General features: G+C 32.0%; 1 protein-coding gene across 9 annotated transcripts in view; it reads left to right on the top strand.

Annotated features, from left to right (window-relative positions):
* LOC139518004 (CAP-Gly domain-containing linker protein 1-like) overlaps positions 1-13,754 on the top strand; it is a 67,439-nt gene that overhangs the window by 48,289 nt on the left and 5,396 nt on the right. For 8 of the 9 annotated variants that reach the window (XM_071309619.1, XM_071309620.1, XM_071309618.1 and 5 more), the window contains 2 exons: positions 6,628-6,753; positions 9,593-9,782. In XM_071309619.1, the coding sequence (XP_071165720.1) occupies positions 6,628-6,753; positions 9,593-9,782 (316 nt within the window). Of the gene's footprint in view, positions 1-5,073; positions 5,333-6,627; positions 6,754-9,592; positions 9,783-13,754 lie in introns of those variants that run through there. The other variant, XM_071309624.1, reaches the window with a different exon arrangement.

The raw sequence follows: 13,754 nt of genomic DNA, 5'->3' as shown, positions 1-13,754 counted from the left end.
ACATTTATTGTTCTAGAGTTAGGTCTTTACAAATGGAAAAGATGCTGATTATTTCATTTCCATTATCTATCTTTAGATTGCCTCAACCAAGTGCTATGAAATTTATACACAATGCTTATTACCACAAAATACAGAATGAATTTGAACTTTGGTAGTGTCACTTTAACCTTTCTAGAGTTATGCCCCTTTACAAGTGAAAAAATTACTGAATTTTTCGTTTCCATTCCAGGGGCGGATCCAGCCATTTCAAAAAGGGGGGTTCCTAACCCAGGACAAAGGGGGGGTTCCAACTACATGTCCCCATTCAAATGCATTGATCGTCCAAAAAAAAAAACCTCTGGATCCGCGCCTGCATTCTTTAACTTAAGTTTGCCTCCACTGAATGCTGTGAAACTTGTTCAAAATTGTTATTACCACTTAACTCAGATCAAGAAAAAATTTGGGTAGTGTCACTTTTACTGTTTTTCAGTGATGTCCCTTTATAACTTTATATGATAGACAAGCGGGGGCATCATCTGTGTCCATGAGTCCCCATTTAATCATTTTGAAAAAAAATAAAATACATTTTTCTTTTCTCATTATTCATTTAAATTTTTGAATGGAAGAATTCAAGAACGGGGATTCAATAAATTTAGCACACTTTGTTAAGATGTTTTTTTTTAATTGAAAGCATGTTATGAAACCTAGTATGTTTTATGATCCAGACGATTAAGCTTTTGACATGGTAAGGCTGTGGTATAAATTGGTAGGAGTACAGAAGTAGACTATAATTTAGACTTTTGTGTTTACTTTGCCCATTCTGCTCCTGGATGTCACTTGAGGATTGATTTTATGAAGTGTTGGAGCGGCTTATCAGATCAACATTACAACAGAGTTGGGTTAATAGATAAATTCTGAGCTTTATTTTAATATAAAAGATGATATTAGAGATACCACGGCCAAATAAAAGAAATTAAAATATTTTTGTACTTTAGAAATTGGAAAATTTTAGTGTGTTACAACATTTTTTCTATTTTAATCAATACAAGTTTTTTACCTTTAATTTCAAACAATGTAAGTTTGACACTTTGACATAATTTCTAGAGACAATTGAATTAATTTTTATTTTCATATTGAATTTCAACATACTTGAAGAACTGAAGACTATTTAATTTGATTTGACAATTTTTGTTAGACAGATAATCTCTCCTCATAAATGTTAAAAGCATATTGTTTTTTTTTTGTATCAAATATCAATTGATGATGAACTGCACAACAATTTTTTTATTTACCAATGACAAATAAGAGTTTAAAGGAACCTCCTTAATATAAGAACCTGATATTATACAATTTCTACAATTATAGTGCAAGAATGATTTTATGTAAAGATGCAAAATAACTAAAGGAAATTGTAAATTGACCTAAATTGAAATTGTAAATTCTCTTGTCAGAATTCCTCCATATGTGGAAATATATGAAAAGAATTTATTAATATATGTGGGACTAAACTATATGAATCGGGTGCAAACAGAACACATTTCCAATTGAATTTGTATAAGATGCCCCTTTTAAAAAAGATTGAAAAGCGAAATGATTTGATCTCTTTTGAATAGTTTAATGATATATAAATCTATCTATAAAAGCAGTAATTACAGGGAATTGTCATTAATCCATAATCATATTATCAAATGACATCTTTTTAGGAGATCAACAAGTTCATGGAGTTTCTTAAAGATTGATGTCTTTATTTATTCTGAATACATGTATATCGATGTTTGAAATCAATATGATTTTACTCAACAAATCTTGTTTAATATTGGAGGTAAAATTAACACCTAGATATAACGTAGGTATATTAATTACCTCTGATTGGCCTTTAAGGAATTATCGGTAAAGATTGTTTACACCTGTAGAATGCTTAGTCGTCAGAAACTATTGTATTATTTAACAAGGTGATTTTTAAAAACATTCTGCGGAAATCAAAAGAAAGTGAATGTTAAGCATAGAAATTTCTTTTGAAACTTGCCAAATAAAGTTCTGTTTAATATTTTATTTGATTCTTCAGCAACTGAATATTTTACTTTGTAATTGGAAATAAAAAGAACTGAATTGGTTGTGAATGCAAATATAGGAATTATGAAAGTTTAATCTCGGTGTTTTCTCAGCGGAAATGGAATATATTGTATAAATTCTGACAATATTTCAAACATAATAGAATGTTAGTCTCCTATTAAAAATTGATTGAGGCTTTATTCATTTGGTAGAAGTGATATATAATAGATCTCTTCTGTGTCATACTGTAAAAGAGTATTTTCATTTTAAAGGTAGGTGTATTTGAATTAAACATAGATTTTTCTTTTGAAATTGCTATTTTTATTTAGTACTTCATATACATTTTTTAATTCAAAATTATTTAAAACAAAAAGAAAGCATTTGAAAATACATTTCTGCAATAAAATTACAAATAAAGCATCCTTTTAATCCATGTAACCCAAACGGCAAGTGTGGGCTAGCTGAAAATGTCAATTATTTAATTCAGTTGTTATCATGGAACACAGTTACAAGAACCTTTATGAAGGTTATAAGTCAATGAGACCATGGAAGTAAAATAAAAGTCAATATAATACTCCCATGATGAGACAGACATCCAATGATGTTAAAAATAAAATCTGATTGATTGATTGTTGGTTGCTTAACGTCTAGTGAAATAAAATCTAAAAGTGAATATGAAAATGAAAATGACATAGTTCAAAGTTGATTTCGGCAATAAGGGGGTGGAAGAATCTATATCTAGTTCTATTTTTACTCTTCCAATTTGAGGAGTAAGTAAAAAAGGATTAAGTTCTAATGTATAAAAGATATTAGGAGAAGTGAAGCATGATGTTATTTCATTATCCAATTGTATAATCTAGTAAATTATATAAAAGAATATATGTCTTTTTTCAATGTTCACATATCTTAACCTGCCATTTTTCCATTCTTAATAAAACAGCAAATTTGTTTTAAGAATTATGTAAGTACGAAATTTCTATAATCGGTTTGTTTATACCATAATAGATTTAAAACTTAAGTATGATGAACTATTGAACTCTGTCAAGTTGGTGAAATGAAATTTAAAAAAATGTTTGCATGAAATGAAAGGAAACGGAAGGAAAGGCATCTTTAAAGTGTAAGTGTATCCAGTGATTTTTATTACAAAAAATACATCTCATTTTACATGTATCAAGGCCAACTAATATTTAACTCACTTTGAAAATAAGAAGATGTGGCACAATTGCCAAATTGGAACAACTGTTCACAATAAACCAAAATGACTTAGAAGTTAACAAATGAGACAAACTAGGAAAATTTGGTACAAACAACAGTCAGTGACTCTTAACTTTGTTTGGTTCTTCTGAAATTATGTATGTTACCTACCCACCTATTCTATCTGATGATTTTAATAGGTTATATTATCAGAATTTTATTGAAGTAGAATTTCAATTTGTTTTAGATTATTTTTTGTGATCCTGTTTAAATTGAATATATATCATGCATTATCGTGCAGTTGCTTGCTTCAACAGAATTTTAAATTGTGAATGATTTTCATGATCCCTATAATAGAAGTGCCAATCGGGATTAATCTTCTCCTTTATGTTACGGTAGACCATATTGTTATTGGAAAAATAGAATAGATTATCTTGTGGTCTTCAGCCGTTTAGGGTTTCGGGGTATTTAAAACTATTGTATACCTCTGTCATCACTGATCAAATTATTTGTCATCCATGTATTGTCTGAGGAATAATTGTTGTTATTATACCAGATTTATTGCACCCGTTGTCGTGTGTTAATTACATTGGAAGGTAAATATTTATTTAGTTATTTAGATTTCTTTTATATTTAATATAATAATTTTTTTTGGAAGAGAAGAGAATTGAATGGTTAAGATTTTCTTGCAAGTTTTAGACAAAATAATAATACTCATAAGAAACTAACAGAAAGAAAAGAGGAAAAAAATCAATGTTTATATAAAGCATGTGACATAGTGGAGTGGGGGGACATACTAATAACTAGATCAAATCACTGTCATCCTGATTAAATTATCGTTTTAAAGAGTTTGTAAAGTTTCCGATGCTGATATTTGGAGAAGATAGTTTGTAATTTTCTGGAAGTACTGGAAGTTCTTCATGTGACAGATTTTGTAGCCATTTTAAAAAAAAATAAATTAAATATTCTGTCTGGTATAAGAACCAACCAAAACCTAACTAAAAGTTTACATTTTCAGTTGTACAAGATTGCTGAAGATCAAATAAGTAATAGATAAAACTATATAATGTAATTAAGCTAATTGGTCTTGCAAGATAATAAATAATTCCTAAGTAAGTTATAACATTGTTATTAATAATTTTCTCTCCAATTGATATATTGATTTACCATAAAACATATACACATATACTTTGGTATGATAGCAATGAAGTATTACATTTAATCAAGTAGCTTAAAAATCGTTAACAATTAGTATTTAAATATCAATGCATTTCTGTAGTAAGTTGTTTTAAATCAGGTATTGGTATCATTTGCACTAAATACTCTACAAATCCTTAAATAAAGTTCAAGATTCAAAACAAAATTTGTGTTTTAATCTGTAAAGCTGGGTTGAAGATGTGGTACAAGTTAATTCAAAAACATTCTTAATTGGCTTGTATTTCCTTCTCCTAAAGATTATGTTTCAAATTTGATAGATAAGATGTAAACCTGGGGGAGGAAAAGATAAATAGATTAATAAAAAGACAAGATTTGGACATTTTTAAGTAGAAATAGAATTAATTTGTATGTAAGAACATTTATGACTATGTTAATAGAAATACTATTGTTAGCGAGCATGTTAAATACTTTAAAAAATGTCCTTATGAAAGTTTATTTATGACTTCTTTTTACAATGTCTTCATGCAGTATAGTTAACTTATCGGCATTTAACTGTTACTAATACATTTTCTATGTAAGACACCTTTAAAGGTATAAATAAAGACAATGATTTTCCCCTCATATGTAATTAATATTGTATAAGTAAGCTATAGCAAAGGTTACAATGAAAACAATATTTAAATTTTTCAGGTATGCAAAATGGATTTTAATACAAGTTACCAGACTACTTGTGGATGGTTGAGTGTTTTTGTTGACCACAGTTTGTCAGTGTAATGTTAATTAGCAGTATCCATTTATAAACAAGGGATTAATGATAAAAAGAATAACCATGAGTATATCAAACCCCAAGTCATTGACAACAATGTGTCTTTCAAAACCTAAATCAGCGTTATCAACACAAAGCGCTAACGTACGTAAAACTAATACATTATATAACAATCAGCGATATTGGAATAGACGCTGTCAAACTGCAGTGAGTAAACCACATCGGCATGATAGAAGGATGGTGGAAGCTTGTTCTTATCATGTTGTTAGACAAATGGATCTTGAGGTATTACATCATTTGCTTCTTTTAATTTTTTCAACACTGCTCAGCTGTAAAGTTGCATGTCAATATTAAACATATGCTCTACTTCACAAGTATTACTGCACTTGCACTGGTCAAATCCTAAGTTGATGGGGCAATTTTTCAATATACAATACTAATTCTTTAAATGTCATATATCCAATTGATTGTTTAGCCTCATATTTATTGTTCAGTGTTTACCAATTGTGTCCTTAACCATTGAATACATCATAATATTTTAGTTCTACACAAAATTAGGCTTCTATAACCTACGTTTTATCAATGAAGGACTTGGGATATTTTTTTTGGTGTTTTGACTGAAGAGAGAGAACACCTTACTTACTTTTGTACCTTTTTTTTCTTTTTCAACATAAAAGTCCAAACAATATAGAGTAGGAGTCCCAGGTCTAAAGAGATCTTAAAGCTTATGGTCTCAAAATTTACATACACATCAGCAAATCTTTACTAGGTTTTTCTGATGGAAAAAGGGAACGGTTATTGATTAGGAGTTTATATTTCATGGGGAGTGTTTCTGCTGATTTTCGTTCTCTAACTGATGAACCTTTCAATGACTACTATATATACTTGACAAATCAGTTTCTTGTTAGGAAATAATGAGTTATGTCCACTTCTTTAAAAATAAAATGATAGTCAATGATCCTTATGAATGCTCATCAGAAAATAAAATAGTAATCACTGATTTATCATATTTAAAATATGATTTAAAAAGTTTGCCCTAAATTGTTGTATAAAACCTACTGGCAGGCTTGGTTGGAGACTGAGATTGTTAACAATGATATAGTGAGAGCAGTGGTGTAGTGGTTAGCACATCAGACTACAAACACAAAGGTTCCTGGTTCAAACCCTGTTTTGAGGAGAAAATTTAACGACTGCATTTTCCCTTGACACCATTTGTGTGGTATGGTCCGTCGGATGGGGACACTAAATGGATGACCCATGTTTTGAGAGAGCAATATTTTTTACTGGTTTGGTTGAAGCCTTTGATATTTGAAGTCTAACCACTCAGACAAAAATAATTTGCATTATAATGATTATTAAAAAACATATGAATTTCGGTTTTGTCTGTAGCAAGTCTAGGAGTATTTATATTTTTACTGGTATATTAAGTTTAAAAAAGTTTTTATTGAGACTAATAAATGAACTTTTTTATTTTTTAGGGTCATAAAGCAGCACTTAACAATGCTGTAATGGTGCTCGGTATCCATAGGTCTAAATCTGAAGTGGATGTACATAGTGTTCAGTCTGATGTCTCACATACCTCTAGTCATTATATGCCAAGGGAGGTAAGTCTATACCAGAGGTACAGCCTCTAATATTACAGTGTAGTACTAAGTGTTCAGTCTGATGTCTCCCATACCTCTAGTCATTATATGCCAAGGGAGGTAAATCTATTACAGAGGTACAGCCTCTAATATTACAGTGTAGTGGATGTACATAGTGTTCAGTCTGATGTCTCACATACCTCTAGTCATTATATGCCAAGGGAGGTAAGTCTATACCAGAGGTTCAACCTCTAATATTACAGTGTAGTGGATGTTCATAGTGTTCAGTCTGATGTCTCACATACCTCTAGTCATTATATGCCAAGGGAGGTAAGTTTATTCCGGAGGTACAGCCTCTAATATTACAGTGTAGTACTAAGTGTTCAGTCTGATGTCTCACATACCTCTAGTCATTATATGCCAAGGGAGGTAAGTCTATACCAGAGGTACAGCCTCTAATATTACAGTGTAGTACTAAGTGTTCAGTCTTATGTCTCCCATACCTCTAGTCATTATATGCCAAGGGAGGTAAGTCTATTACAGAGGTACAGCCTCTAATATTACAGTGTAGTGGATGTACATAGTGTTCAGTCTGATGTCTTGCATACCTCTAGTCATTATATGCCAAGGGAGGTAAGTCTATACCAGAGGTACAGCCTCTAGTATTACAGTGTAGTACTAAGTGTTCAGTCTGATGTCTCCCATACCTCTAGTCATTATATGCCAAGGGAGGTAAGTCTATTACAGAGGTACAGCCTCTAATATTACAGTGAAGTACATAGTGTTCAGTTTGATGTCTCACATACCTCTAGTCATTATATGCCAAGGGAGGTAAGTCTATTCCAGAGGTACAGCCTCTAATATTACAGTGTAGTGGATGTACATAGTGTTCAGTCTGTTGTCTCACATACCTCTAGTCATTATATGCCAAGGGAGGTAAGTCTATTACAGAGGTACAGCCTCTAATATTACAGTGAAGTACATAGTGTTCAGTCTGTTGTCTCACATACCTCTAGTCATTTTATGCCAAGGGAGGTAAGTCTATTCCAGAGGTACAGCCTCTTATATTACAGTGAAGTACTAAGGACGTACACTTGTTTTCAGCATCACTGTCATATAGGATACAGTATTGTAAATTGTTGGATAGTTTTGTATTTATATTTTTTTCATGCTCCTCCTAGGATAGAAAGGGACATGTCAAAGGTAGTTTGTTTCTATGATACTATCAGTTATATTTGATAGAAAGGGACATGTCAAAGGTAGTTTGTTTCTATGATACTATCAGTTATATTTGATATGGAGGATAGAAAGGGACATGTCAAAGGTAGTTTGTTTCTATGATACTATCAGTTATATTTGATAGAAAGGGACATGTCAAAGGTAGTTTGTTTCTATGATACTATCAGTTATATTTGATAGAAAGGGACATGTCAAAGGTAGTTTGTTTCTATGATACTATCAGTTATATTTGATAGAAAGGGACATGTCAAAGGTAGTTTGTTTCTATGATACTATCAGTTATATTTGATAGAAAGGGACATGTCAAAGGTAGTTTGTTTCTATGATACTATCAGTTATATTTGATATGGAGGATAGAAAGGGACATGTCAAAGGTAGTTTGTTTCTATGATACTATCAGTTTTGATATGGAATGAGAAGAAGCTGTAAATGTCTATCTAGCAGGGTTCATCTGACCTTAACCTTTTATCATAGTTCATTTAACAATGTTTTCTGGTTTTGCCTATTTTTTGGCAGATTCTATAAGCAATAGGTCAACAAATATGTCTGTTTGGCAGGGTTTGCTGACCTTGACTCATTTTCATAGTCCAGTTGTCTATGTTAAAACAGACACTATACGCAATAGGTCAACTACAAGGGTCCAGAAACTGTCATATTTGCCAGTCATGAACTAAACTGAAAGCTTCTTTTCCTAAACAGCAGATTATAATTTAAGACAAATTTTATTTTTTTCCAGAAACAATTTCGGTCATTTCATTGAGATCAAGTTTCTGTTTCCATTTTGCACTTGTTAGGGTTTTTAAATCTCTTTCCTGTTATAAAACTGCCACTTGTAGTATAGTATAATAATCCTGAGAGCCCTCGTAATAACTATAGCAATGTGTAAGGGAATTATTGGCTAATGACTTTTGAGTCATCTTAAAATGACCAAAATTGTGTGAACTTTTTTCTGATCCTAGGTCAGACATCTGACCTATGAATGTCTGACCTATGACCCCATTATTATGGTTCATTGGTCCATCTTAGTCACAATGTAGAAAAAGTTAACAAATCTAGTTCAAAGTATGACCTTCAACAAGGAGCCTGGGCTCACACCAAACACCAACCTATAAATGGCCCCAAAATAACTAGTGTAAAACAACTCAAACAGGAAAAACAACTGTCTAATCTACATAAAAAACAAAGAATGAGAAACACTCATGAACCACACCAACAAACAACAACCACTGAACAACAGGCTCCTGGAACAGGAATACATATATTCTCTTATATGTATTCTGCTTGTCTGTGATGTTGGATTGCTGTGTAATTTAATTATAACCTACACCTTTTATTCATGTTGTATAAATCTGACATTCTACATGTTTAATCATTGTTTATATGAAAAGACACACTTTTTCAGTCACAACTGACATAAGAGATACATAGTTAAATCCTGTTTTCTCAAAATGTAAAAATTACATGTATATTTGAGACATCAAACTGTAGTGTCTATAAAGGGAATATCAACATGATGTTTTGTTTGACAACTAATATGCAAGTGGTCATATTCCAAGAGAAGTAACTCTTCCATAGATAATAACATAAAGTGCATGTCAATAAACTTTTTTCTTTTTTCCAGAATTCCCAAATTTTACTGTCTGCCAATAACAGTGAAATACTAAGAGAACGTCGGACAGCAGGTCTCAATCGTGAAGAAACAAGAATACCAACAACAAAGTTACCAAAGAAAGGACTTATTAAGTTAACCTCACTGGATTATGAAATGCAAGATCCAACATATTATGACAAATATAAGGATGATTTGGATGGTAAGGTGACAGTTATAAAGGATAAAATTGTTACAACAGTGAAATAATTTCATAAAGCACACATACATTTTTGAGGGTCATACAGTGACCTCTAGCTGTTCATTTCTGTGTCATTTGGTCTCTTGTGGAGAGTTGTCTCATTGGCAATTATACCACATCTTTTTTGTATACACATAAAGATTACTTGATGATTAGATTGAAATCATCACTAAGTTTTGTTGAATTTTTAAATGCTCATGTCCATAAAAACATTTAAATTACTGTGGATTCATTTATTTTTCGTGGGTACCAATTTTCGTGGATTAGGAAAAACTTGCATGTTCGTGGATATTTAATTTCGTGGTTTTAATACATAGTCTACATACACCTATAGCAAATCTGTAATTCGTGGAACATTTAATTTCATGGTTCAGCTGTAAACAGGAAATCCACGAAAATTGGTATCCAACGAAAATCAATGAATCCACAGTATACAAAATTAATTAGCATAAAGACAACTTGTTTATCAGCTTGGTCAAAATCTAAAGTAAACATAATTAGTTATAGTTTGTTCTTAGGTATTAATACACAGTTAGGAGTTTAGTTTCGCATTTTGGCCACGGTGGATTTTTCAAACATGAAAGTTATTATGTAATAAAATTTATTTTTAGACAGCTGAGTACTAATTTAGCCTTCAAAGATGGTTTATAAGATCATCAAGATTATTTTTTACATGTTTTCTTGGCTATTTTCTGTTTGACTCCCCGTATTTTCATAACTAGACCAGCCATCGGTCCAGAAATTAAAAAAATGTAATGTTTACAAACACTTTTTTTCTACACGAAGTTTTTGACGCAAAAAAATGAGACGAAAGACATATGATTTTCATTGGATTAACTTAGAGATATATGTAAACAGCTTCAGAAAAGGTATTACTTCAAGCGATTGAAATTCTACTTTTAGCAAAATTTGGGGGAAATATGTGACATCTTTTCCCCCCTTTTTGCAATATATTATAGAAAATGCAGTTTGTTGCCCCCAAAAGAAACTATAATTTTTCCATTTTATATACTGGATATAAAATCTATGGAAGATTCTGATTCCATACATATGCACATATATGACAATGCAAGAAAGCAAGGAAAAGGGGATGATAAAATCTATGAGGACAAATTTTGATATTTTTTTCTAACTGTTTATTGCTACCTTATGTTGAACTGTTACGCCAATGTCCAAGGTTAGGGAGGGTAGGTTTTCTCGTCTGAAATGTTTTTCATTGTCATTTTTGGGCCTTTCATAGCTGACTATGCGGTATGGGCTTTGCTCATTGTTGGAGGCCATACAGTAACCTGAAGTTGTTAATTTCTGTATCATTTTGGTCTCTTGTGGAGAGTTGTCTCATTGGCAATCATACCACATCTTCTTTTTTATACGCCCGTCAAAATTTTGACGGGACGTATTATGGTATACAAATGTCCGGTGTCTGTCCGTCCGTCTGTCTGTCTGTCCGTCTGTCTGTCCGGCGTAAACATGTCGCACCGTAACTTGAGAACGACTTATCCAAATTTCATGAAACTTAATATAGTTGTTTCTTATAATGGTCAAATGATCTGTATACTTTTTGGTGAAAATAAGAGTTAAACTTTTTGAGTTACGGCACTTTGTAACTAAAACAGGGGTGAATTTTTTCACATGTCGCACCATATCTCAAAAACGATTCTTGATTATTGCTTAAAACTTTACACACTTCTTGGTTATATTAATCTTAATATCTGTATACTATTTGGTGATGATTCAAAATTTCATTTTTGAGTATTTTGTAAAAAAGGGGGAGTTTTCCATCACTTTGCATCCGGTGTCCGGCGTCGTCGTCCGTCATCGTCGTCCATCGTCGTTGTTAACTTTTACAAAAATCTTCTCCTCTGAAACTGCTGGGCCAAATTAAACCAAACTTGTCCACAATCATCATTGGGGTATCTAGTTTAAAAAATGTGTTCGGTGACCCGGCCAACCAACCAAGATGGCCGCCATGGCTAAAAATAGAACATAGGGGTAAAATGCAGTTTTTGGCTTATAACTCAAAAACCAAAGCATTTAGAGCAAATCTGACACAAGTAAAATTCAACATCTATCTGCCCTGAATTTTCAGATGAATCCGACAACCCGTTGTTGGGTTGCTGCCCCTGAATTGGTAATTTTAAGGAAATTTTGCTGTTTTTGGTTATTATCTTGAATATTATTATAGATAGAGATAAACTGTAAACAGCAATAATGTTCAGCAAAGTAAGATTTACAAATAAGTCAACATGACCAAAATGGTCAATTGACCCCTTTAGGAGTTGTTGCCCTTTATAGTCAATTTTTAACCATTTTTCGTAAATCTTAGTTATCTTTTACAAAAATCTTCTCCTCTGAAACTACTGGGCCAAACTTAACCAAACTTGGCCACAATCATCATTGGGGTATCTAGTTTAAAAAATGTGTCCGGTGACCCGGCCAACCAACCAAGATGGCCGCCATGGCTAAAAATAGAACATAGGGGTAAAATGCAGTTTTTGGCTTATAACTCAAAAAACCAAAGCATTTAGAGCAAATCTGACACAAGTAAAATTGCTTATCAGGTCAACATCTATCTGCCCTGAAATTTTCAGATGAATCCGACAACCCGTTGTTGGGTTGCTGCCCCTGAATTGGTAATTTTAAGGAAATTTTGCTGTTTTTGGTTATTATCTTGAATATTATTATAGATAGAGATAAACTGTAAACAGCAATAATGTTCAGCAAAGTAAGATTTACAAATAAGTCAACATGACCAAAATGGTCAGTTAACCCCTTTAGGAGTTGTTGCCCTTTATAGTCAATTTTTAACCATTTTTCGTAAATCTTAGTTATCTTTTACAAAAATCTTCTCCTCTGAAACTACTGGGCCAAACTTAACCAAACTTGGCCACAATCATCATTGGGGTATATAGTTTAAAAAATGTGTGGCGTGACCCGGCCAACCAACCAAGATGGCCACCACAGCTAAAAATAGAACATAGGGGTAAAATTCAGTTTTTGGCTTATAACTCAAAAAACCAAAGCATTTAGAGCAAATATGACAGAAGTAAAATTGATTATCAGGTCAAGATCTATCTGCCCTGAAATTTTCAGATGAATCAGACAACCTGTTGTTGGGTTGCTGCCCCTGAATTGGTAATTTTAAGGAAATGTTGCTGTTTTGGTTATTATCTTGAATATTATTATAGATAGAGATAAACTGTAAACAGCAATAATGTTCAGCAAAGTAAGATTTACAAATAAGTCAACATGACTGAAATGGTCAGTTGACCCCCTTTAGGAGTTATTGCCCTTTATAGTCAATTTTTAACCATTTTTCGTAAATCTTAGTAATCTTTTACAAAAATCTTCAGTAAAGTAAGATGTACAAACACATCACCATCACCAAAACACAATTTTGTCATGAATCCATCTGCGTCCTTTGTTTAATATTCACATAGACCAAGGTGAGTGACACAGGCTCTTTAGAGCCTCTAGTTTTTACATGTCGCGCTGTATCTCAAAAACGATTTATGATTATTGCTTAAAACTTTACACACTTCTTTGTTATATTAATCTAAAGATCTGTATACTTTTTGGTGATGATTCAAAATTTCATTTTTGAGTTATTGAGTATTTTGTAAAAAAGGGGGCGGGGTTTTTACATGTCATGCCATATCTCAAAAACGATTTATGATTGTTGCTTAAAACTTTAAACAATCTAAAGATCTGTATACTTTTTGGTGATGACTCAAAATTTTATTTTTGAGTTACTGTGGATTCATTTATTTTCGTGGGTACCAATTTTCGTGGATTAAGAAAAACTTGCATATTCGTGGATATTCAATTTCGTGGTTTTGCTGAAGTCTGTATACAAACCTATAGAAAATTTATCATTCGTTGAATATTTAATTTCGTGGTTTGACTGTGCCCACGAAATCCACGAAAATTGGT

This window comes from Mytilus edulis, chromosome 3 (assembly GCF_963676685.1).
Source record: "Mytilus edulis chromosome 3, xbMytEdul2.2, whole genome shotgun sequence".
NCBI lineage: Eukaryota > Metazoa > Mollusca > Bivalvia > Mytilida > Mytilidae > Mytilus > Mytilus edulis.
The sequence above is the reverse complement of the archived record's forward strand: the minus strand, read 5'-3'. Positions and strand labels throughout refer to the sequence as shown.